Source organism: Embiotoca jacksoni, unplaced genomic scaffold (genome assembly GCF_022577435.1).
Source record: "Embiotoca jacksoni isolate LCO1_2020_lvr unplaced genomic scaffold, fEmbJac1.0.p SCAF_113, whole genome shotgun sequence".
Classification (NCBI taxonomy): domain Eukaryota; kingdom Metazoa; phylum Chordata; class Actinopteri; family Embiotocidae; genus Embiotoca; species Embiotoca jacksoni.
The window spans coordinates 405,915-425,068 of record NW_027185245.1 but is presented as its reverse complement, the minus strand read 5'-3'; the positions used below and the strand labels follow the sequence as shown (position 1 = coordinate 425,068).

Here is a 19,154-nt window from a genome sequence, read left to right as displayed (position 1 = left end):
GAAGCCCTCGTCTCCATGATAGTGAAGGACACACAGCCCTTCAGTATTGTGGATGATGTTGGATTCAGGGCATTTGTGTCCAAACTGGATCCTAATTATGTTCTCCCTACAAGGCAGGTATGTATGGGTGCATGCATGAAACAAATGAGTACTTTATTGTGTCTCACAGTTCAGCACTATATATTTTTTCCTTTAGGCTCTGAAGGCCATGGTGGAGGCCAAGTATGAGTCAGCTAAGGAGAAGGCTAAGGCTAAAGTGGAAAAGGTGGCTGCTGTTAGCCTTACTTCTGACATGTGGACATCCACAAAACCAAAAACTGTTGAGAAACTGTTATTTCTGAATAAAAATGAATAAAATGTCCCCTGTCCTGTACATCATTGTCCAAGTTACACAAGCATATTCACTGTCCTCTGCCTGCTTAAGCCCATGCCATTTTCCTAAAGTGACAGAAAAACATTATTACACAACCTGCCATATCATATGATACTACCATTTTGGGAAAATTTACACACACAGAATACATTCAAAACATATTTTATTATGCACATATGTGATAATTTATGTACAGAAATTATTTGGTCATACATTTTTGTAATTCAGTCATTCCCAACAGCCATAACAGACACAAAAATTCAATGCATCACATGTGGTTCAGATACAGCTGCCTGTGATTATACACTTGGCCAGTAGGTAGTTTCGTGTTCACATGAGGCTTCATCTCACCATCACTACGGTAACGGGAACAGGACGGACGGGTGACTAACAAAATGAACCGACAACCAGAGGAGTGCAGGGGCAGGGTACATATAGTCCGGGGAGGTGATCAGGGAGATGCAGCACACCTGCAGGTGGTGATCAGGGGTGAGTGGCTGCATCTGCTGGGACTGGTGAGGGGCGTGGCCACAGACAGGCAGACAGGGGACTGAGGGGACACAGGAGGAGAGGTGATCGGGGTCAAAACAGGAAAAAAACGGACTCCTGACAAAAACTGCTTAGGGTTAGAAAAAGATCATGGTGTCAGTTACTTAAGGTACGTTACGGGAATTTAATATGTTATGTGTGTAACCTAAATTAACATTACTTAAAATAAATTCACGCTTATTTTTGCTTTCTCACAAACTCGAACACCGGTCTTCTGGGTAAATAAATGTCTTGTTTGTTCGATTCAGCCACCCCAGACCTCCTACCTTCTTAGATTTGTATCTCTCTTTGTACTTGCATGCATTTATTTTTCATGCCCAGGCGGAGTAAAACATGACACCGAGACAGGATCCTTAAGAAACTTGTTTGTGATTATTAAAATTATGTTTTATTTTTGAATAAATGCCGAAATATTGTTTAACTCGATATCAATATTTACGCTCAAAAACCCAGTATTAGCCAGGCTGTTATCTTGAGTGACTTTGATGTAGACCTGCAAATGTAAAATTCAAGAGCGTTTTACATGGAGCTTGATGTGACTGTGTCAGGAAGGATGAACTGAACTCAAAGTTGTTTGGGATTTTAGCTTCAAAATTTCACCACAAAGTTTGGAAAGATCCTGCAAGATAATAATGGACTTAAAAACTGTATCATATTTTTTTCAGGTGGAAAGTGACTGAGTAAACGCCAACACTGATAATGTGAAAAACAGAAAGGAAATCATGGGTGAGTGTAACTGGTTTCTATGAGATGTCCCTTTTAAATATTTGCATACTTTCATTTGGTGGTTTTGGTTTTCTTTAGTCTGAATTTATCTTTATTATTTTTCTTTTCTCTTCTCTTAAAGTAAATTTGCAAATGATTCCCTTGTGAATCACAGATTTGGCTTTATCACCATGATATAATAGTCATGGTATAATGTAGCCCGATACAAACACAAAATCCTTCAGCTATTTTTTAAAATTTTTTTTTAAGTAAAGCTTTACATTTACGATCTGTTTTTAAAGGTGCAGCAATAATGATTTTTATATTCATTTTATTGAGTCAGATGAGTGTGTACAGTGTGAATGGGGTCACAATTTATTACCCAACTCTGTAGTTCTGGTCAGTTATATGTTTTTCAGCAAATTTTTTTCAGGTTTTACAGAGCACACTTTCACTGTTTTGTTTTCTTGGCTAGAAACAGGTCTCCAACGTTGCTCTGTATTTACTTGATGTGTAAATTGTGTAAATGTGTAGATAAAGTCTCCAGCATTAATGAACTAGCTTGTGCTGGAGAGGGATGTCAATATTGGAAGCTAATGTGATTACAGACTAACACGTGGTTGGCTTTTGCTTTTCATGTGATTTGATTACAAAATCTAAAATTACACCAAACATCCCATCTGTATTTCTTTGAGTGTCATTTTTAATCAAACCCATTGATTTGTATTTCTTTTCACTGTTCAGCTGACAAACCTGAGCAGTCACCCAAGAATTGGACAGAATCGGAAGTCAGCACCTGGCTAAGATCGATTGGGGTGAAGGAGCAGTACATAGAAAAGCTCTACGAAGAAGAAGTAGATGGACAAATCCTTCTTACACTGAATGAGGACTTTTTGAAGTCAAAGATATGCATGAAACTGGGGCCTGCTCATTTAATTATCCAAAGAAGAGATGAGCTTCTCCACTCCCAGCAAAAATGTCAGGAAAAGAAAAAGCCCAATAGCGGCAAAAAAACTGAGCTGGAGCAGAAGAACAATCCAACAATAAGTGAAGGTCGTCCAGCTCAGATTCCTGTGACAGATCAAGATATCGTTGAGGAGAGACAAACTGCTCAGGAACAATGCACGTTGACTTCAAAGGATGACTGCAAACCACGGCCATTTGATCAGGAAGGGATTGATTTCATATATGTAAAGCAGAGAGTCCTGCAACCTGAATCTGGTGCTTTTAATCTGATATATCCATGCCGTGAATTTAAGTCTTTTGACATTGCTCCTGAATTGGATCGCACAAGACTCCAAGCTAAGTTTGCCAAAGAGGTTCTTAAATTTGCGACTGGCTGTATGAACATCAGATCAAATGGCACAATACACTTTGGTGTCATGGACAGCAAGGAAGATGCAGGGTACGTGCATGGGGAAATAAAAGGGATCCCTGTAAAAGAGAGGGACATTTATGTAGATGCTTTGGACTACATTGAAAGGAGTTTCTCCTCTAACAAGGAGCACGTGCGGCAATGTGTGCGACCGCCAAGGTTCATTGAGGTTATGGATCTACAAAGTACAGAAAAGAGGTTCGTGATAGAGGTTGACATCGTGCCTTCAATTAGTATCGTTAAGAACAATGTGTACGCAGTCCGCCTGCCAAACTTCAAAGTGTCAGTTAACAAAGCAGAATTTGAGAAAGAAGTGATTCTGCGGCGGGTGGGTTCAAAAACCGAGCCGGTGAGCGACAAAGACTTGAGCGATTTTCACGATGCTTATCGTGAAACTTCCCAACTTCTCAAAGATGCTTTGAAATCCAATGCAGATCAAACTCCAGTGAATATTATAAACATCTACCATCACCCAGAAAGTGGAGGAAGCACTGTGGCTCGACAGGTGCTGTGGAACAACAGGAAAGATCTAAGGTGTGCCATTGTGAAGCCTTCTTACCCGGCTATTGGTTGGCAAAAAAGTCTTCTGAGTATGGGAAGTACTTCAGTGAAGCGTATTCTACTGCACTTGTAAAACAGGGTCAGTCGATCCCAGGCATCCTATCTGCTTTCCAAAATCGCATGATCATCTATCAACTTGGCGGTGGTAATGTAACATCCATCCTCACCAAGTTAACTGACCAAAAGGATGCAGTACGACATTGCCAAAATGCTGAAACGTGTTTCTGGATGGACTGAAGATAAAGTGGTTTATCTTGAAGGTCCTCGGAAAAAGAAGTTCAATATCCTGCCTATTTACGTCCCCTCGGTGCCTCATAGTAATGAAAACATCACCTTCTACTTGGGGTTCACCTTTCGAGGCCCCGTAGCCTGCAACATCTTTGTGAATAAATAGCCTATCATTGAACAAGTAGCCGAAGTGTGGGCTGAGTATCCACCTTATTACCAAAAGTAAGAAGAGACTATGGATGTCTCTTCAAAAGTCACAAGCTTTGTGAGCTCCTCAGTTTGGAAATATTTGTAAAGATAAAACTAAAGATGTTGAGGCACACGTCATGGTGTGAATATTGCATTGTTTCAGAAGCTGTAAGATGGAGCGATATTTTAATTTTCTATCATTGTTTTTGTATTCTTTTACTTTTTTTTTTTCTTCTATTTGTATATACAAGTTTACCGTACTTTCCGGACTATAAGCCGCTACTTTTTTCCCACGCTTTGAACCTCGCGGCTTAAACAATGACGCGGCTAATTTATGGATTCAACGGGTTTCGAAAGGCTGGACTGCTGCGTGTTGAAGAGGGCAGCATGAGCTCAGCGGGGAATTTGCCTCAGGATGAAAGTAACGAGAGCGACAATGAAAACGATCCAACATCGGATGAAACAATTCTGAGGCTGTTCAACTCCGACACCGAAGGAGATGACTTCAGTGGTTTCAATGCACAGGAGGAGGAAGATAATGACCAATGACTTTCTTGGTAGGCTACTGTTTACCACTAATTTTTTATTTTTGTTACAAGCCGTGTTTCGTTAAAGCCTGTGTAAAGTTCATTTGTTTCAATGTACCGGTAGGCACCTGCAGCTTATAGACATGTGCGGCTTATTTATTTTCAAAATAATTATTTTTTAAATATTCAGTGGGTGCGGCTTATATTCAGGTGCGCTCAATAGTCCGGAAATTACGGTACTCAAGCCAAAGTGTTATGAGAATGATTAACCAAAGTATATATGAACATGTTTAACCTGGACCATGACACAATTCACTCTGAATTTATAAATGAATAATAACTATGGAAACATTTTTTTCTACTCTACAGCTGAGTGTAAGTACTAATAGAAACTTTAAATGTTCCGTTCAGGACCTATGTGTAGAATCTTTTCATTTTCAGATTGATTGTAGCTCTGGCTTAGATGGACTGTCGGTCACACCTGGCATTAAATTGCATTTCAAAACCATATAGTGACCATTTGTGCTTGGATTTTGGCAACTGTCTCACAATTGGTGATTCGGCTAAACAGTAAAATAAAATCTTCCATCTACACAAGAGAAGCAGTCTGTGGCTAATTGTATGACTTGACTAAAATGTGAGCATTCAAACTCAGTTGTTCACTTGTGATTTGATCGCCAAATAGATTTTGGTTCCACGTGTGAACCCTTCCTAAATGTTTGGGCTTTAAATTCATCTTTGAAGCTTTCAGTTACTCTTTTTTATTTTCCAGGATAATAGGAAGCAATGGAAGTAATTGCAACTGTTTCTGAATAGAATGAATTGAATTATTTTTATGGTAATTGAGTCTATATTTTGACAATAATGTGTTAGAAGCTACAGAAGAATGTTATGCACAGTTGGAAAAGAATGTACATACTGACGTGCAAAAGAAAAATGTTTTTAAAAAGTGTTCGTATCAATGCTGTATATATTTCACATAAACTTTGAAAATTCTTTCTGAAGATAAAAGTGCAAAGGAAGCCAGTTAGACTGCAGTTGTTTTTCTTGCAAGGAATGGCTTTTTTTTTTTAACATAGAAATATTTTACTGTGTATTAGTGTTCATAAATATGTGAAAGATGTCAGTGAATAGAATAAAGCCTCTTTTTTTTCCCCCCAAGCATCATTTTATAGTGTCACTTCTTGAACAAATCAACCTTTAAAGTTAAACTTGAACTGAAATGATAATACACTGGGTCAATTGGGAGCTGAATAACTAATGTTTGCACGTTGAAAAGTACACCAATAATATTTTCTAAAATCAGTTTCACAGTGTGTGCATGTACTGTGAATTGAAATAAAACAAACAAACAAAGATGTTACAGCTCTGGATTGTTAACTGGTAGAATTGCAAGTACAGTTTCTCATTATCCAATGCAGTTCTCAGAGATTAAGGGCAATAATTACAAATGCTTCAGTATTTATTTTTCTTTAGATTTGTGAACATCTTTGTTTCATCATCATAGTGTACCTACTAATTTAGATAATTGTAAAAAACATTAAATGAATAGTAGCTCGGGTCTTAGTCAAGTTAGTTATTATGAGATCAATACATTTTCTACTCAGAATAGTTAAAAAACAAACGAATGCCTCCCAAGTTACAGATGTTCCCATAAAATGTGTTGACTTATCAAATACTTTTAATAAAGGCCACACAGCCTATTCATATTTTGCCACATGAAAACATTTTTTTCAGGACACACGATTTGCTCATTAGACAGATTTCAGGAATGAAATTATTTGGGAGGTAAGTACATTTATAAATTATTTGACCCATATTCAAATCTGAAATTCTGTAACTCTAACTACTTAGGAAACACCACGTCCCAAGAGGGTTAAATTAAATAACTTTGATACCATTTTTTATACTTGCCTTGAGAGTTCATATTTTAACGTAATTCACACAAAAAAAAAAACTCGAAAAGGAAAATAAGCCTTGTTGTAGTTTTGAGCACTTTTGTCCCAGTACGCACGCCGTAGTGTAAACATTAGCCTGCATGTTCCAGCATGGGTTGCTACCATAGACGCTACTCCTTCGGCGGGGAGATCTCCGAGATAGTAAACAGCTCTACTCTTGTTTGCCACTGAATATTATCGCCGCACGAAGCACAAGGCGTGTGTTGTAGAAACGAGGAGCCCTTTAATTCGGCAGTGCACGATGCGTCTGTGGTCTCACTTCACTGCGGTCCTCTGCGCCTTTTCTGTGTTCGCATGTTGGTACATCAACCACCTGTCCAGCCGTGAAGGCAGACTGGAGAGGTCACGTCACGACCGGCCAAACGGGATCATAACTCACGAAAGGCTTTTTTATGATTTTGTCAAACCACAGAACGGTTCAGGGAGGGATATCTTCCTGGAGGAGACTGACATTTCCAGAGACCGTGAATGCACCACGGCCCCAGAGAGTCGCTTTGACTGCGCCAGGGACAGGCTGCTCAGCCGGAGAGGGTGCGAGGAGAGGGGGTGCTGCTACGCCCCTCTGCCCGTCCCTTCAGGGCCGCCTTGGTGCTTCTACCCGCGTTTGTACCCCGGCTACATCATGGGTCCCCTCACGCCCACCGCGCGGGGCCAGGCTGCCACCCTGACTCGTGCCAACCCCTCCTACCTCCCCAAAGACATCCCCACTCTGAGCCTGCAAGTCCTGGAGGAGACTGAAGGCTGCTTGCACCTCACGGTGAGTACCAAAATATGGTTTTCCTCTGCAAGGTTTTTTTTTTTTTTTTGATGAAGGACAAGCTGGACGTTGTGTTCCTAGTAGAGTTTCACGAGATGTATAACATATTGTCTTTTGGTGACTGAGATGTAAAAGTTGTGAAAAAAAAACAAACAATAAGGAGTTTTTAACGACACGCTGATAAAAGTTTGTCTCGCGTAGCGACTCGTTATCTCACTTCGTGTTTGTTAGTTTAATGACACACTTTTGCGTTTAGTAAAACTGAATCCCGACACCGTAGCCGTTCGCTGTATCATTTCAAGTCGGTTAGTTAAACCAACATTTTATTTTTATTTATTTTTTTTTGTGCCGTTATGCATTCAGCCGAGGACAGAGCAGAAAAATGTCACACGGCATTATGTAAGATCACGGACGGTGTCTTTATTGGCAGGAAATATATATATATATATATATATATATATATATATATATATATATATCGATTGCAAATATCAGTTATCGGTGTCCTCGATTTACAAATATTCTGTATCGTTATCGGCCCCGAAAAAAAAACAACATATCGGTCGACCCACCCGCCCAGCGTGGAAAACGTCCAGATGTTGAACACTTGAGTAGTTTTATTGTGCAATGTTGTGTATTTCTCAGTGAGCCTGTTCACTGCACAGATACTGTATGTATATTTTTGTATAGACTGATTCAGAATTTGAATCATTGTTGAGAAATCACTTAATATGGCCGATGTGCCTTTTTTTTTTTTTTTTTTTTTTTTTTTTTTAATATCACTGTACTGTGCGAGTACAGATCTTTAAAATTGACTATGCTAAATGTGCTTGATTCCAGTTAATGCTGCTAGACTGCTTCTCTTTTGTCAATCCGGACTGCTGACTCGGTAAGTTAAGTGGACTGTTCCAAAGGGTGTTCAGGGTGACATCTGAATACAGTAGGTAATTTAATCCTCATATTTATGGAGTCTAATGTTAGCGTAGGAGTCAGGCTGCAAAATGCTCATGTATAAATAACTTTTCAAGGGTGTCAAAGTGAAGTTAATGACTTGCACATTAAATTCTATTTTTTTTTTATACTAACATTTTGCTTGTTCATTGATCTTGCTGCAATATAGAATGTTTAACTTCTGTCTGTTCCTAAAATAAGAAATATTGTGATTTACAGGAGCTTCCGGCTGCTCGTCTGTGTTAGCGACTGCTACAGTGACCATCGGTTAGAGTTTTATCTGCGCGCATTTCATACTTAGACGTTTGGAACGTGACAACTGAACACGATCCAGTAGAAGCCCTCCAGGTGAAGGCGTGCCCAGGTTGTGTGGAGGCTGTGACTGAATTACCAGGTTTTCAGACCCCCCCCCCCCCCCCCCCGTTGCACTGAAACACGGGCGAAAAGGAGGGAACGAATACTGCGATTTACTGTCCTCACTCTTCCAACCGCTGACCTACTCGAGATGCCGCAAACGACTCCAAATAACGTGGGAGGCTGAAATACGGTACATTTTCAGAACGGCAAGATTTAGCAACATCATCAAACAAAATTGTACTTAAAAGGACCACAAACAAAGATCCACTCGAATGTATTAACGGTGAGCTCTCACTCGTTGTCAATTTTTTTTTTTTTTTTTGGACTGCTTTATTAGTAGCAACTACATCACATCGACATCAGCATGTCATAAAAACATAAACGCAGTCCAAGCACGACAGCACACACCACAACATGTCGTACTGACATGAATGACGCTTTTGTTACATTACCACGTTTCTACAAAGTACAAATACTACATGCTCTGATTTAAGAACTCGTTGACACCGATGTGGTATTGTTTCTTCTAATAGTGATTGGCAGTATTCAGTGGTGTCTGTTTTTCCTTTGTTGAGCATTAAATATTTTTAGGGCGATTTGTTCATACCGTCTCTGGTAAAATGGTCACTCCCTGCAGTATTACTGGGGTGTGACTGAAAACAACTTACATAATGATAATGAGTGATGAACATCCCTTTACTGCTCAGGTGACCCCCCCCCCCCCCTCCGAGTCATACATAGTTCTGCCCTGATGCACCGTGTGCAGCCATTTCCTGGTAAATGCAACTGGCGCCGCTGAGCAGGTTCAGTGCGTCCCAGACCGCCCAAACGTAACGACGGACATCAGGGAAGGTTCGAGAGCTGCAACAAGTCTTTTCCTGCCGCTCCGTAAAACCGGATTTGACTGAACAGTCTTTGTCTTCTGTCGGTATTTATCAGAGGTAAGAATCATGATCGCCTTTTTAAAATCGCCTTTTGTTGGTCTTAACGTTTTTTGTTTTTCGCCTTCATAATAGCAAATCATGTCTCCACGTAGGGCGCCATGTACCATGTAACATATTACTACATACGCTTGATGTTATGCTCCAAAGTAAGTTTGCAGCCTGGTTCTGGGTGTAAAATTGGTATTTTCTGTGCGGTCGTTTGGTGATTTAAATGAGAACAGTTTTGACACACCTAACCAGGTTTCACAAATATCCTGTATTTTTTACGATCACGAGTGGATGTTACGACATTTACGACGTCCCGTTAAACCAGGGGTCTTCAAGGTTTTTCAGGCCAAGGACCCCCAAACTGATGGAGAGATGGAGCAGGGACCCCCTACTATATATATCATGTAAAATTGTGTTTTATATTAAACTGGGCCTCGTGCCATGTATAAACATACCTTGTTTATTGTGCATTCAATACTAAGCTATTCAAATTATACACAGGTTCATATATTCATGTTTTTATTTCAAACATGTGCGAGGTACAGTGAGTAGGGTGGCCTACTACTACTGGTATCAGGGAGATTTTTTTTTGTTTTGTTCCCTTACAATGGCATCTTTTCAAATAATATTGCAGCTTGTGTCCGGGATCTTAGTCAGCTGGGGACTGAATAGGCTCTCTGTCAATCACAGAGCATGCGTGTAACATGCGGCCTTGTGATTGGCACAGCAGCGATAGAGGCGGGTCCTCCGCTTCGTGTGAGGAAGGCATGGAGGAACAGGTCTAGCCAGGCTCTTCTCACGCTTTGAGTGAACAGGTGTCCAACTCGAGAGAGAGCTCCTTTGTGTCGCTGAATGTGTGCATTTCTGACTGAAAGATAACATCTTCTGCCTCCATTTATACAATATGTTGGATTCATGTTAATGTATATTTAAAGACATTTAAATTTGGGGGAAAAAAATATGAAAAATTGTCTAATCAACCAAAACTTTGAAGACCTCTGCATTAAACATAAAAAATAAAAAAAATAGGCCACAATATAATTACATTTTAATTGCATTATTCTAGTGGAAAATAAATAGAAAAAATACACACATGTATTTATATTTTTCTTCTTGTGAGGACTCTAGTAGCCTGCCTAACTTGAAAGTGTTGTCATATTTTCTCATGTATGTTCTGTTCACTGTAATAGCTCTTGTAGCATTGTTTTGTTTTGTTTTGTTTTTTTCTAGCAGGCAACTTGTTTTTTGTAAAAATAAAAAAAACCGTTTTGTAATATGATCCTCATGTCCCACTAAATGGTCAACCTGATATCAACAAAGCGTGTAACGGAGCCTTCGGTCTACTAGATGGTAACGTGTCGGTGCCCGAACCAGAACAGTGAAGGTCAGGAACAGATCATGGTTCAGCTTAAATGTGACACGCTCACAATATACTTGGGGTTATACACCAAAACTGCTTAGGGTTAGAAAAAGATCATGGTATCAGTTACTTAAGGTACGTTACGGGAATTTAATATGTTATGTGTGTAACCTAAATTAACATTGCTTAAAATAAATTCACGCTTATTTTTGCTTTCTCACAAACTCGAACACCGGTCTTCTGGGTAAATAAATGTCTTGTTTGTTCGATTCAGCCACCCCAGAACTCCTACCTTCTTAGATTTGAGCTCTCTTTGTACTTGCATGCATTTATTTTTCATGCCTAGGCGGCGTAAAACATGACACCAAGACAGGATCCTTAAGAAACTTGTTTGTGACTGTTAAAATTGTTTTATTTTTGAATAAATGCTGAAATATTGTTTAACTCGATATCAGTATTCACGCTCAAAACCTCAGGATTAGCCAGGCTGTTATCTTGAGTGACTTTGATGTAGACCTGCAAATGTAAAATTCAAGAGCGTTTTACATGGAGCTTCATGTGACTGTCAGGAAGGATGAACTGAACTCAAAGCTGTTTGGGATTTTAGCTTCAAAATTTCACCACAAAGTTTGGAAAGATAAATGAGCCTGCAAGATAATAATGGACTTAAAAACTGTATCATATTTTTTTCAGGTGGAAAGTGACAATGAGTAAACGCCAACACTGATAATGTGAAAAACAGAAAGGAAATCATGGGTGAGTGTAACTGGTTTCTATGAGATGTCCCTTTTAAATATTTGCATACTTTCATTTGGTGGTTTTGGTTTTCTTTAGTTTGAATTTATCTTTATTTTTCTCTTCTCAAAGTAAATTTGCAAATGATTCCCTTGTGAATCACAGATTTGGCTTTATCAGCATGATATAATAGTCATGGTATAATGTAGCACGATACAAACACAAAATCCTTCAGCTATTTTTTTTTTTTTTTTTTAAAGTAAAGCTTTACATTTACGATCTGTTTTTAAAGGTGCAGCAATAATGATTTTTATATTCATTTTATTGAGTCAGATGAGTGTGTACAGTGTGAATGGGGTCACAATTTATTACCCAACTCTGTAGTTCTGGTCAATTATGTTTTTTAGCAAATTTGTTCGGGTTTTACAGAGCACACTTTCACTGTTTTGTTTTCTTGGCTAGAAACATGTCTCCAACGTTGCTCTGTATTTACTTGATGTGTAAATGTGTAGATAAAGTCTCCAGCATTAATGAACTAGCTTGTGCTGGATAGGAATAGCAATATTGGAAGTTAATGTGATTACAGAATAACACGTGGTTGGCTTTTGCTTTTCATGTGATTTGATTACAAAATCTAAAATTACACCAAACATCCCATCTGTATTTCTTTGAGACTGTCATTTTTAATCAAACCCATTGATTTGTATTTCTTTTCACTGTTCAGCTGACAAACCTGAGCAGTCACCCAAGAATTGGACAGAATCGGAAGTCAGCACCTGGCTAAGATCGATTGGGGTGAAGGAGCAGTACATAGAAAAGCTCTACGAAGAAGAAGTAGATGGACAAATCCTTCTTACACTGAATGAGGACTTTTTGAAGTCAAAGATATGCATGAAACTGGGGCCTGCTCATTTAATTATCCAAACAAGAGATGAGCTTCTCCACTCCCAGCAAAAATGTCAGGAAAAGAAAAAGCCCAATAGCGGCAAAAAAACTGAGCTGGAGCAGAAGAACAATCCAACAATAAGTGAAGGTCGTCCAGCACAGATTCCTGTGACAGATCAAGATATCGTTGAGGAGAGACAAACTGCTCAGGAACAATGCACGTTGACTTCAAAGGATGACTGCAAACCACGGCCATTTGATCAGGAAGGGATTGATTTCATATATGTAAAGCAGAGAGTCCTGCAACCTGAATCTGGTGCTTTTAATCTGACATCTCCATGCCATGAATTTAAGTCTTTTGCCATTGCTGCTGAATTGGATCGCACAAGACTCCAAGCTAAGTTTGCCAAAGAGGTTCTTAAATTTGCGACTGGCTGTATGAACATCAGATCAAATGGCACAATACACTTTGGTGTCATGGACAGCAAGGAAGATGCAGGGTACGTGCATGGGGAAATAAAAGGGATCCCTGTAAAAGAGAGGGACATTTATGTAGATGCTTTGGACTACATTGAAAGGAGTTTCTCCTCTAACAAGGAGCACGTGCGGCAATGTGTGCGACCGCCAAGGTTCATTGAGGTTATGAATCTACAAAGTACAGAAAAGAGGTTCGTGATAGAGGTTGACATCGTACCTTCAATTAGTATCGTTAAGAACAAGGTGTACGCAGTCCGCCTGCCTAACTTCAAAGAGTCAGTTAACAAAGTAGAATTTGAGAAAGAAGTGATTCTGCGGCGGGTGGGTTCAAAAACCGAGCCGGTGAGCGACAAAGACTTGAGCGATTTTCACGAGCGAGTCAAAGATCGAGATGCTCAAAGAGAGGAAGCAGAGAAAAATCAGTTCCTCAGCGGTCCAGGAATCTACCAAAACCTCGGAAGGAAACTCACAATGCTAATGACTAGTGGAAAGAAATTCATGGAAAAAGAAAAATGGTTCATACTGGTCACAAACAAATTCACACCTGATGACCTTTGCAACATCGAGTGGCTCCTTAACATGAAAATGTTCTGTGTGTTTGACTTTGACCCAGACTCAAAAATATCAGGCCTATGCAGTAGATACCTTGATCATCATGCTGCAAACATGCATTTCCTGCAGAGCTATAGGATTTCCGGTGGCAAAAGCATCGAAGAATTTGCAAGCCACTTGCATCTGTTCGAGCAAACTAGTTGGATCTTTTGTAATGGCCGCACTGATTTCAAAGGAAATGAAACTCCATGCGATGAAATGACTTGGATCAAGACCAAAATGACATTCTTGCGGGAAACTGTGTCTTTGATCTGTAAGCAAATCTTGCCAAAAGGTGCCTTCCAGGTCATTTTCCTTCTCACATCACCAGTTGAGAAACCACTCATGCACACCTTTTATGAGTTTTTCACAGACATGGAAGGCCATGAAGACATCATCTGCATCTGTGAATCAGAGGAAAACTTCCAGAAGTGGCAAAGCTTTGCAGAGGGTTCATGTGGAAAAGAAGCTGTAAATAATTCCAGTGTTGTTGGGATGAAAATGAGTCACGTTAATGCAACTCTGCAGCTTGTACAACCCACAAAAGCATGTGCCCGCAAACATTTGCCAATCTTTGTGAAAGGGACATGCCTTCTTGAAACACAGGTAGAGGAACAGATGTATTCTCTGGAAATTCTGATGGTCAATCATTGTGATGAAACAAGCATAGATTTCATCAATGAGGAGAAGGAAAACATTGATAGCCAGTTCTACCGAGGTGGAAGAGTGACTTGGTTGAATTTCTGGCTTGCTGAGCACAAGCATGTTGGAGAGGTAATTGAAAGAGATGCTTATCGTGAAACTTCCCAACTTCTCAAAGATGCTTTGAAATCCAATGCAGATCAAACTCCAGTGAATATTATAAACATCTACCATCACCCAGGAAGTGGAGGAAGCACTGTGGCTAGACAGGTGCTGTGGAACAACAGGAAAGATCTAAGGTGTGCCGTTGTGAAGCCTTCTTACCCGGCTGCTGTTGTTGCACAACATGCATTTGATCTGAGAGAATATGAAGAAAAAGATCCACTGAGGTGTCTTCCTGTGCTGCTCCTCATTGAAGACTCAGACAAAGAACATCTAGATAATCTCAGGCATGAGCTAGAGGTGGCCATTAACATCAAACGAATCCCGTATGAAACTGTAAGTTTCATTTTGTTGAGCTGCAAACGTTCCCATGATCCAGAGAGGAGATGCAGGGAGTCTCCTTTACAGAACATCTCCGTCACTCACAAACTGTCTCCTCAAGAGAAGAAAAAGTTTGCTGGAAAACGAGAGGACATCGAGGAGCATTATGGGCATGACTTCATCCTGACATTTGTTTTGATGAGTGAAGGATTCAGTGAGGAATACGTTCAAAACTTTGTGAAACATTTGCTCCAAGACATTGACCGTCAATCTGTTGTCACAAAACTCATTCACTTTGTAGCATTGCTGAACACGTATGTTCAAAACTCATTCATCTCTCAGTCCCATTGTGAAGCACTGCTTTCTTTAACCCTCCAGTTGGACGGGTTTCGCCAGCATAAGTTTGAGATGTCACTCAGTAAACAGGCTAAACTAGTCTTCTTGCATCTTCGAGATGACAAGACACAGATTAAATCGATCCAAATCATCCACCCACTCATTGCAAAAGAAATTATCCAACAACTTCTGGGAACCCAGCAGACCCAAAGCAGTTTGGCAATGGAGTTGCTCTGCGAGAATGTGCTTTTTGAGCACAGATTTGGAAAGGAGGAGTACCAGACATTTCTGAGACATCTTTTGATAAGGCGATCCAGAATTAACAAAGGGGACAAAGATGATAGTCTTTTCTCTCCTCTCATTGAGCATGTGCGTAACATTGAGAAAAACCCAGACAAAGCTATCGAGTTACTCAAGAAAGCGTTCGAGCGTTTCCACAAAGATCCTTTCTTTGCTCAGCAACTTGCTCGCCTTCATTATACTTATGAAAAGTTTGAAGATGCAAAACTCTGGGCAGAGACGGCAGCTAAACAGTTGCCCAACAACTCGTACATACTCCACACAAAAGGGCAGGTGTACAGAAAATGGTTCCAAGCAAAATGCAAAGCAATTGATAATGACAACAAACCAAAGACCGCCCAAAATACAGCGGCTGCTGTGGCGACTGCACTGAAAGCCCTTGAGTGTTTTCAGGAATGTGAGAGAGCAGCTGCTGCTGAAATGGAAAATGTTAACAGCTCAGGATATTTTGCTGAAGTCGAAGTTGGGGGCAGCCTGCTCAAACTGATCTCTTCATTGCAAGTATTTGTAAACAGAGGCAATGGCCATTCAGAATGTATGAAGTACCTGGTAACAGATTACATTCCTGAGGAGGTTGAAGATGCCTGGGGACCATTTCATGGCGATTTGAAAAATCTCCACAAGATAATGCAAGATGCCTTGGAATGGATTTCAGAGGACCTCAGTTACTTCCAGACAGACAATGGTCAGGGTGAAGATGAGACACCTGAAAATCTGGAAGAGAAGATAAGCCATCCTCTGAAATGGTTGGCAAAAAAGTCTTCTGAGTATGGGAAGTACTTCAGTGAAGCGTATTCTACTGCACTTCTAAAACCGGGTCAGTCGATCCCAGACAACCTATCTGTTTTCCAAAAACGCATGATCATCTATCAACTTGGCGGTGGTAATGTAACATCCATCCTCAACAAGTTAACCGACCAAAAGGATGCAGTACGTCTTCTTGAGTATATTGTTTCTCTCTACCCCAGAAATCCAATCAACGCCAACTTTGGTCAAAGGGATATTGTGAATTACATAATGGCCCACATCTCTCTAAACTGCCTGTCGCCACAAAATGCAAAAGTAGCTCCTCTGAAAGATCTACAGGCGCTTTGCCGTCAGTTCCCATCTGATAAAAGGAGATGTTTGCCAAATGCACTGTTCTTGCTTACCTTGCTATTCTGGCCTGAGGATCAAGACACAGACCAGGAGAAAGAAGCCAAATATGAAATCGTGCAATCGGCCGTTGAACACCTGGAAAAAGACTACTGGACCAAGATGAAAGACATTCCCCAGCGAAAAAGGAGGATTTACACCCATTTCTTTCTGGGAAAAGGGAATGGGTTAGATAAATTTGTCCACAAGAAAAAGTTTGAAAAACTCACAAAGGTTTTCTCAGTCTCTGTGAAACGCATGATGTGGCTTAGTGGAGAGGCATGGAAAATGCCAGACATTGCCAAAATGCTGAAATGTGTTTCTGGATGGACTGAAGATAAAGTGGTTTATCTTGAAGGTCCTCGGAAGAAGAAGTTCAATATCCTGCCTCTCTACGTCCCCTCGGTGCCTCATAGTAATGAAAACATCACCTTCTACTTGGGGTTCACCTTTCGAGGCCCCGTAGCCTGCAACATCCTTGTGAATAAATAGCCTATCATTGAACAAGTAGCCGAAGTGTGGGCTGAGTGTCCACCTTATTACCAAAAGTAAGAAGAGACTATGAATGTCTCTTCAAAAGTCACAAGCTTTGTGAGGTCCTCAGTTTGGAAATATTTGTAAAGCTAAAACTAAAGATGTTGAGGCACACGTCATGGTGTGAATATTGCATTGTTTCAGAAGCTGTAAGATGGAGCGATATTTTAATTTTCTATCATTGTTTTTGTATTCTTTTACTTTTTGTTTTTTTTCTATTTGTGTATACAAGTTTACTCAAAAATACAGCCAAAGTGTATATGAACATGTTTAACCTGGACCATGACACAATTCACTCTGAATTTATAAATGAATAATAACTATGTAAACATTTTTTTCTACTCTACAGCTGAGTGTAAGTGCTAATAGAAACTTTAAATGTTCCGTTCAGGACCTATGTGTAGAATCTTTTCATTTTCAGATTGATTGTAGCTCTGGCTTAGATGGACTGTCGGTCACACCTGGCATTAAATTGCATTTCAAAACCATATAGTGACCATTTGTGCTTGGATTTTGGCAACTGTCTCACGATTGGTGATTCGGCTAAACAGCAAAATAAAATCTTCCATCTACACAAGAGAAGCAGTCTGTGGCTAATTGTATGACTTGACTAAAATGTGAGCATTCAAACTCTATCGTCAGTTGTTCACTTGTGATTTGATCGCCAAATAGATTTTGGTTCCACGTGTGAACCCTTCCTAAATGTTTGGGCTTTAAATTCATCTTTGAAGCTTTCAGTTACTTTTTTTATTTTCCAGGATAATAGGAAGCAATGGAAGTAATTGCAACTGTTTCTGAATAGAATGAATTGAATTATTTTTATGGTAATTGAGTCTGTATTTTGACAATAATGTGTTAGAAGCTACAGAAGAATGTTATGCACAGTTGGAAAAGAATGTACATACTGACGTGCAAAAGAAAAATGTTTTTAAAAAGTGTTCGTATCAATGCTGTATATATTTCACAAACTTTGAAAATTCTTTCTGCAGATAAAAGTGCAAAGGAAGCCAGTTAGACTGCAGTTGTTTTTCTGGCAAGGAATGGCTTTTTTTTTTTAACATAGAAATATTTTACTGTGTATTAGTGTTCATAAATATGTGAAAGATGTCAGTGAATAGAATAAAGCCTCTTTTTTTTTTCCCCAAGCATCATTTTATAGTGTCACTTCTTGAACAAATCAACCTTTAAAGTTAAACTTGAACTGAAATGATAATACACTGGGTCAATTGGGAGCTGAATAACTCATGTTTGCACGTTGAAAAGTACACCAATAATATTTTCTAAAATCAGTTTTACAGTGTGTGCATGTACTGTGAATTGAAATAAAACAAACAAACACATAAAGCTGTTACAACTCTGGATTGTTAACTGGTAGAATTGCAAGTACAGTTTCTCATTATCCAATGCAGTTCTCAGAGATTAAGGGCAATAATTACAAATGCTTCAGTATTTATTTTTCTTTAGATTTGTGAACATCTTTGTTTCATCATCATAGTGTGCCTACTAATTTAGATAATTGTAAAAAAACCAGTAAATAAATAGTAGCTCGGGTCTTAGTCAAGTTAGTTATGAGATCAATACATTTTCTACTCAGAATAGTTAAAAAACAAACTAATGCCTCCCAAGTTACAGATGTTTACATAAAATGTGTTGATTTATCAAATACTTTTAATAAAGGCCACATAGCCTATTCATATTTTGCCACATGAAAACATTTTTTCAAGACGCACGATTTGCTCATTAGACAGATTTCAGGAATGAAATTATTTGGGAGGTAAGTACATTCATAAATTATTTGACCCATATTCAAATCTGAAATTCTGTAACTTTAACTACTTAGGAAACACCACATCCCAAAAGGGTTAAATTAAATAACTTTGATACCATTTTTTTATACTTGCCTCGTAAGTTCATATTTTAACGTAATCCACACAAAAAAAAAAGTCGAAGAGGAAAATAAGCCTTGTTGTAGTTTTGAGCACTTTTGTCCCAGTACGCTCGCCGTAGTGTAAACATTAGCCTGCATGTTCCAGCATGGGTTGCTACTAGTGATGGTGAGATGAAGCCTCATGAGGCATGGAACCACTTCAGCCAATTGGTTCGAGAAAGGGTTCATTGCTCGAAGCTTCATGTGAACACGAAACTACCTACTGGCCAAGTGTATAATCACAGGCAGCTGTATCTGAACCACATGTGATGCATTGAATTTTTGTGT

General features: G+C 39.4%; 1 protein-coding gene and 1 long non-coding RNA gene across 5 annotated transcripts in view; both read left to right on the top strand.

Annotated features, from left to right (window-relative positions):
* The first annotated feature begins 200 nt into the window (after positions 1-200).
* Positions 201-5,668, top strand: LOC138194783 (uncharacterized). Its single transcript, XR_011177951.1, has 2 exons — positions 201-1,648; positions 2,372-5,668. It is a non-coding gene; the product is annotated as an uncharacterized lncRNA (long non-coding RNA).
* A 196-nt stretch (positions 5,669-5,864) lies between these two features.
* The window catches only part of gaa (alpha glucosidase), a 48,085-nt gene continuing 34,795 nt past the window's right edge, over positions 5,865-19,154 (top strand). Inside the window, exons 1-4 of one of the 4 annotated variants that reach the window (XM_069143748.1) lie at positions 7,132-7,222; positions 8,063-8,111; positions 8,393-11,578; positions 12,282-18,085. In XM_069143748.1, the coding sequence (XP_068999849.1) occupies positions 11,575-11,578; positions 12,282-16,897 (4,620 nt within the window). In that variant the 5' untranslated portion in view covers positions 7,132-7,222; positions 8,063-8,111; positions 8,393-11,574 and the 3' untranslated portion in view covers positions 16,898-18,085. Of the gene's footprint in view, positions 7,223-7,961; positions 8,112-8,392; positions 11,579-12,281; positions 18,086-19,154 lie in introns of those variants that run through there. The other 3 variants (XM_069143749.1, XM_069143750.1, XM_069143751.1) reach the window with 3 other exon arrangements.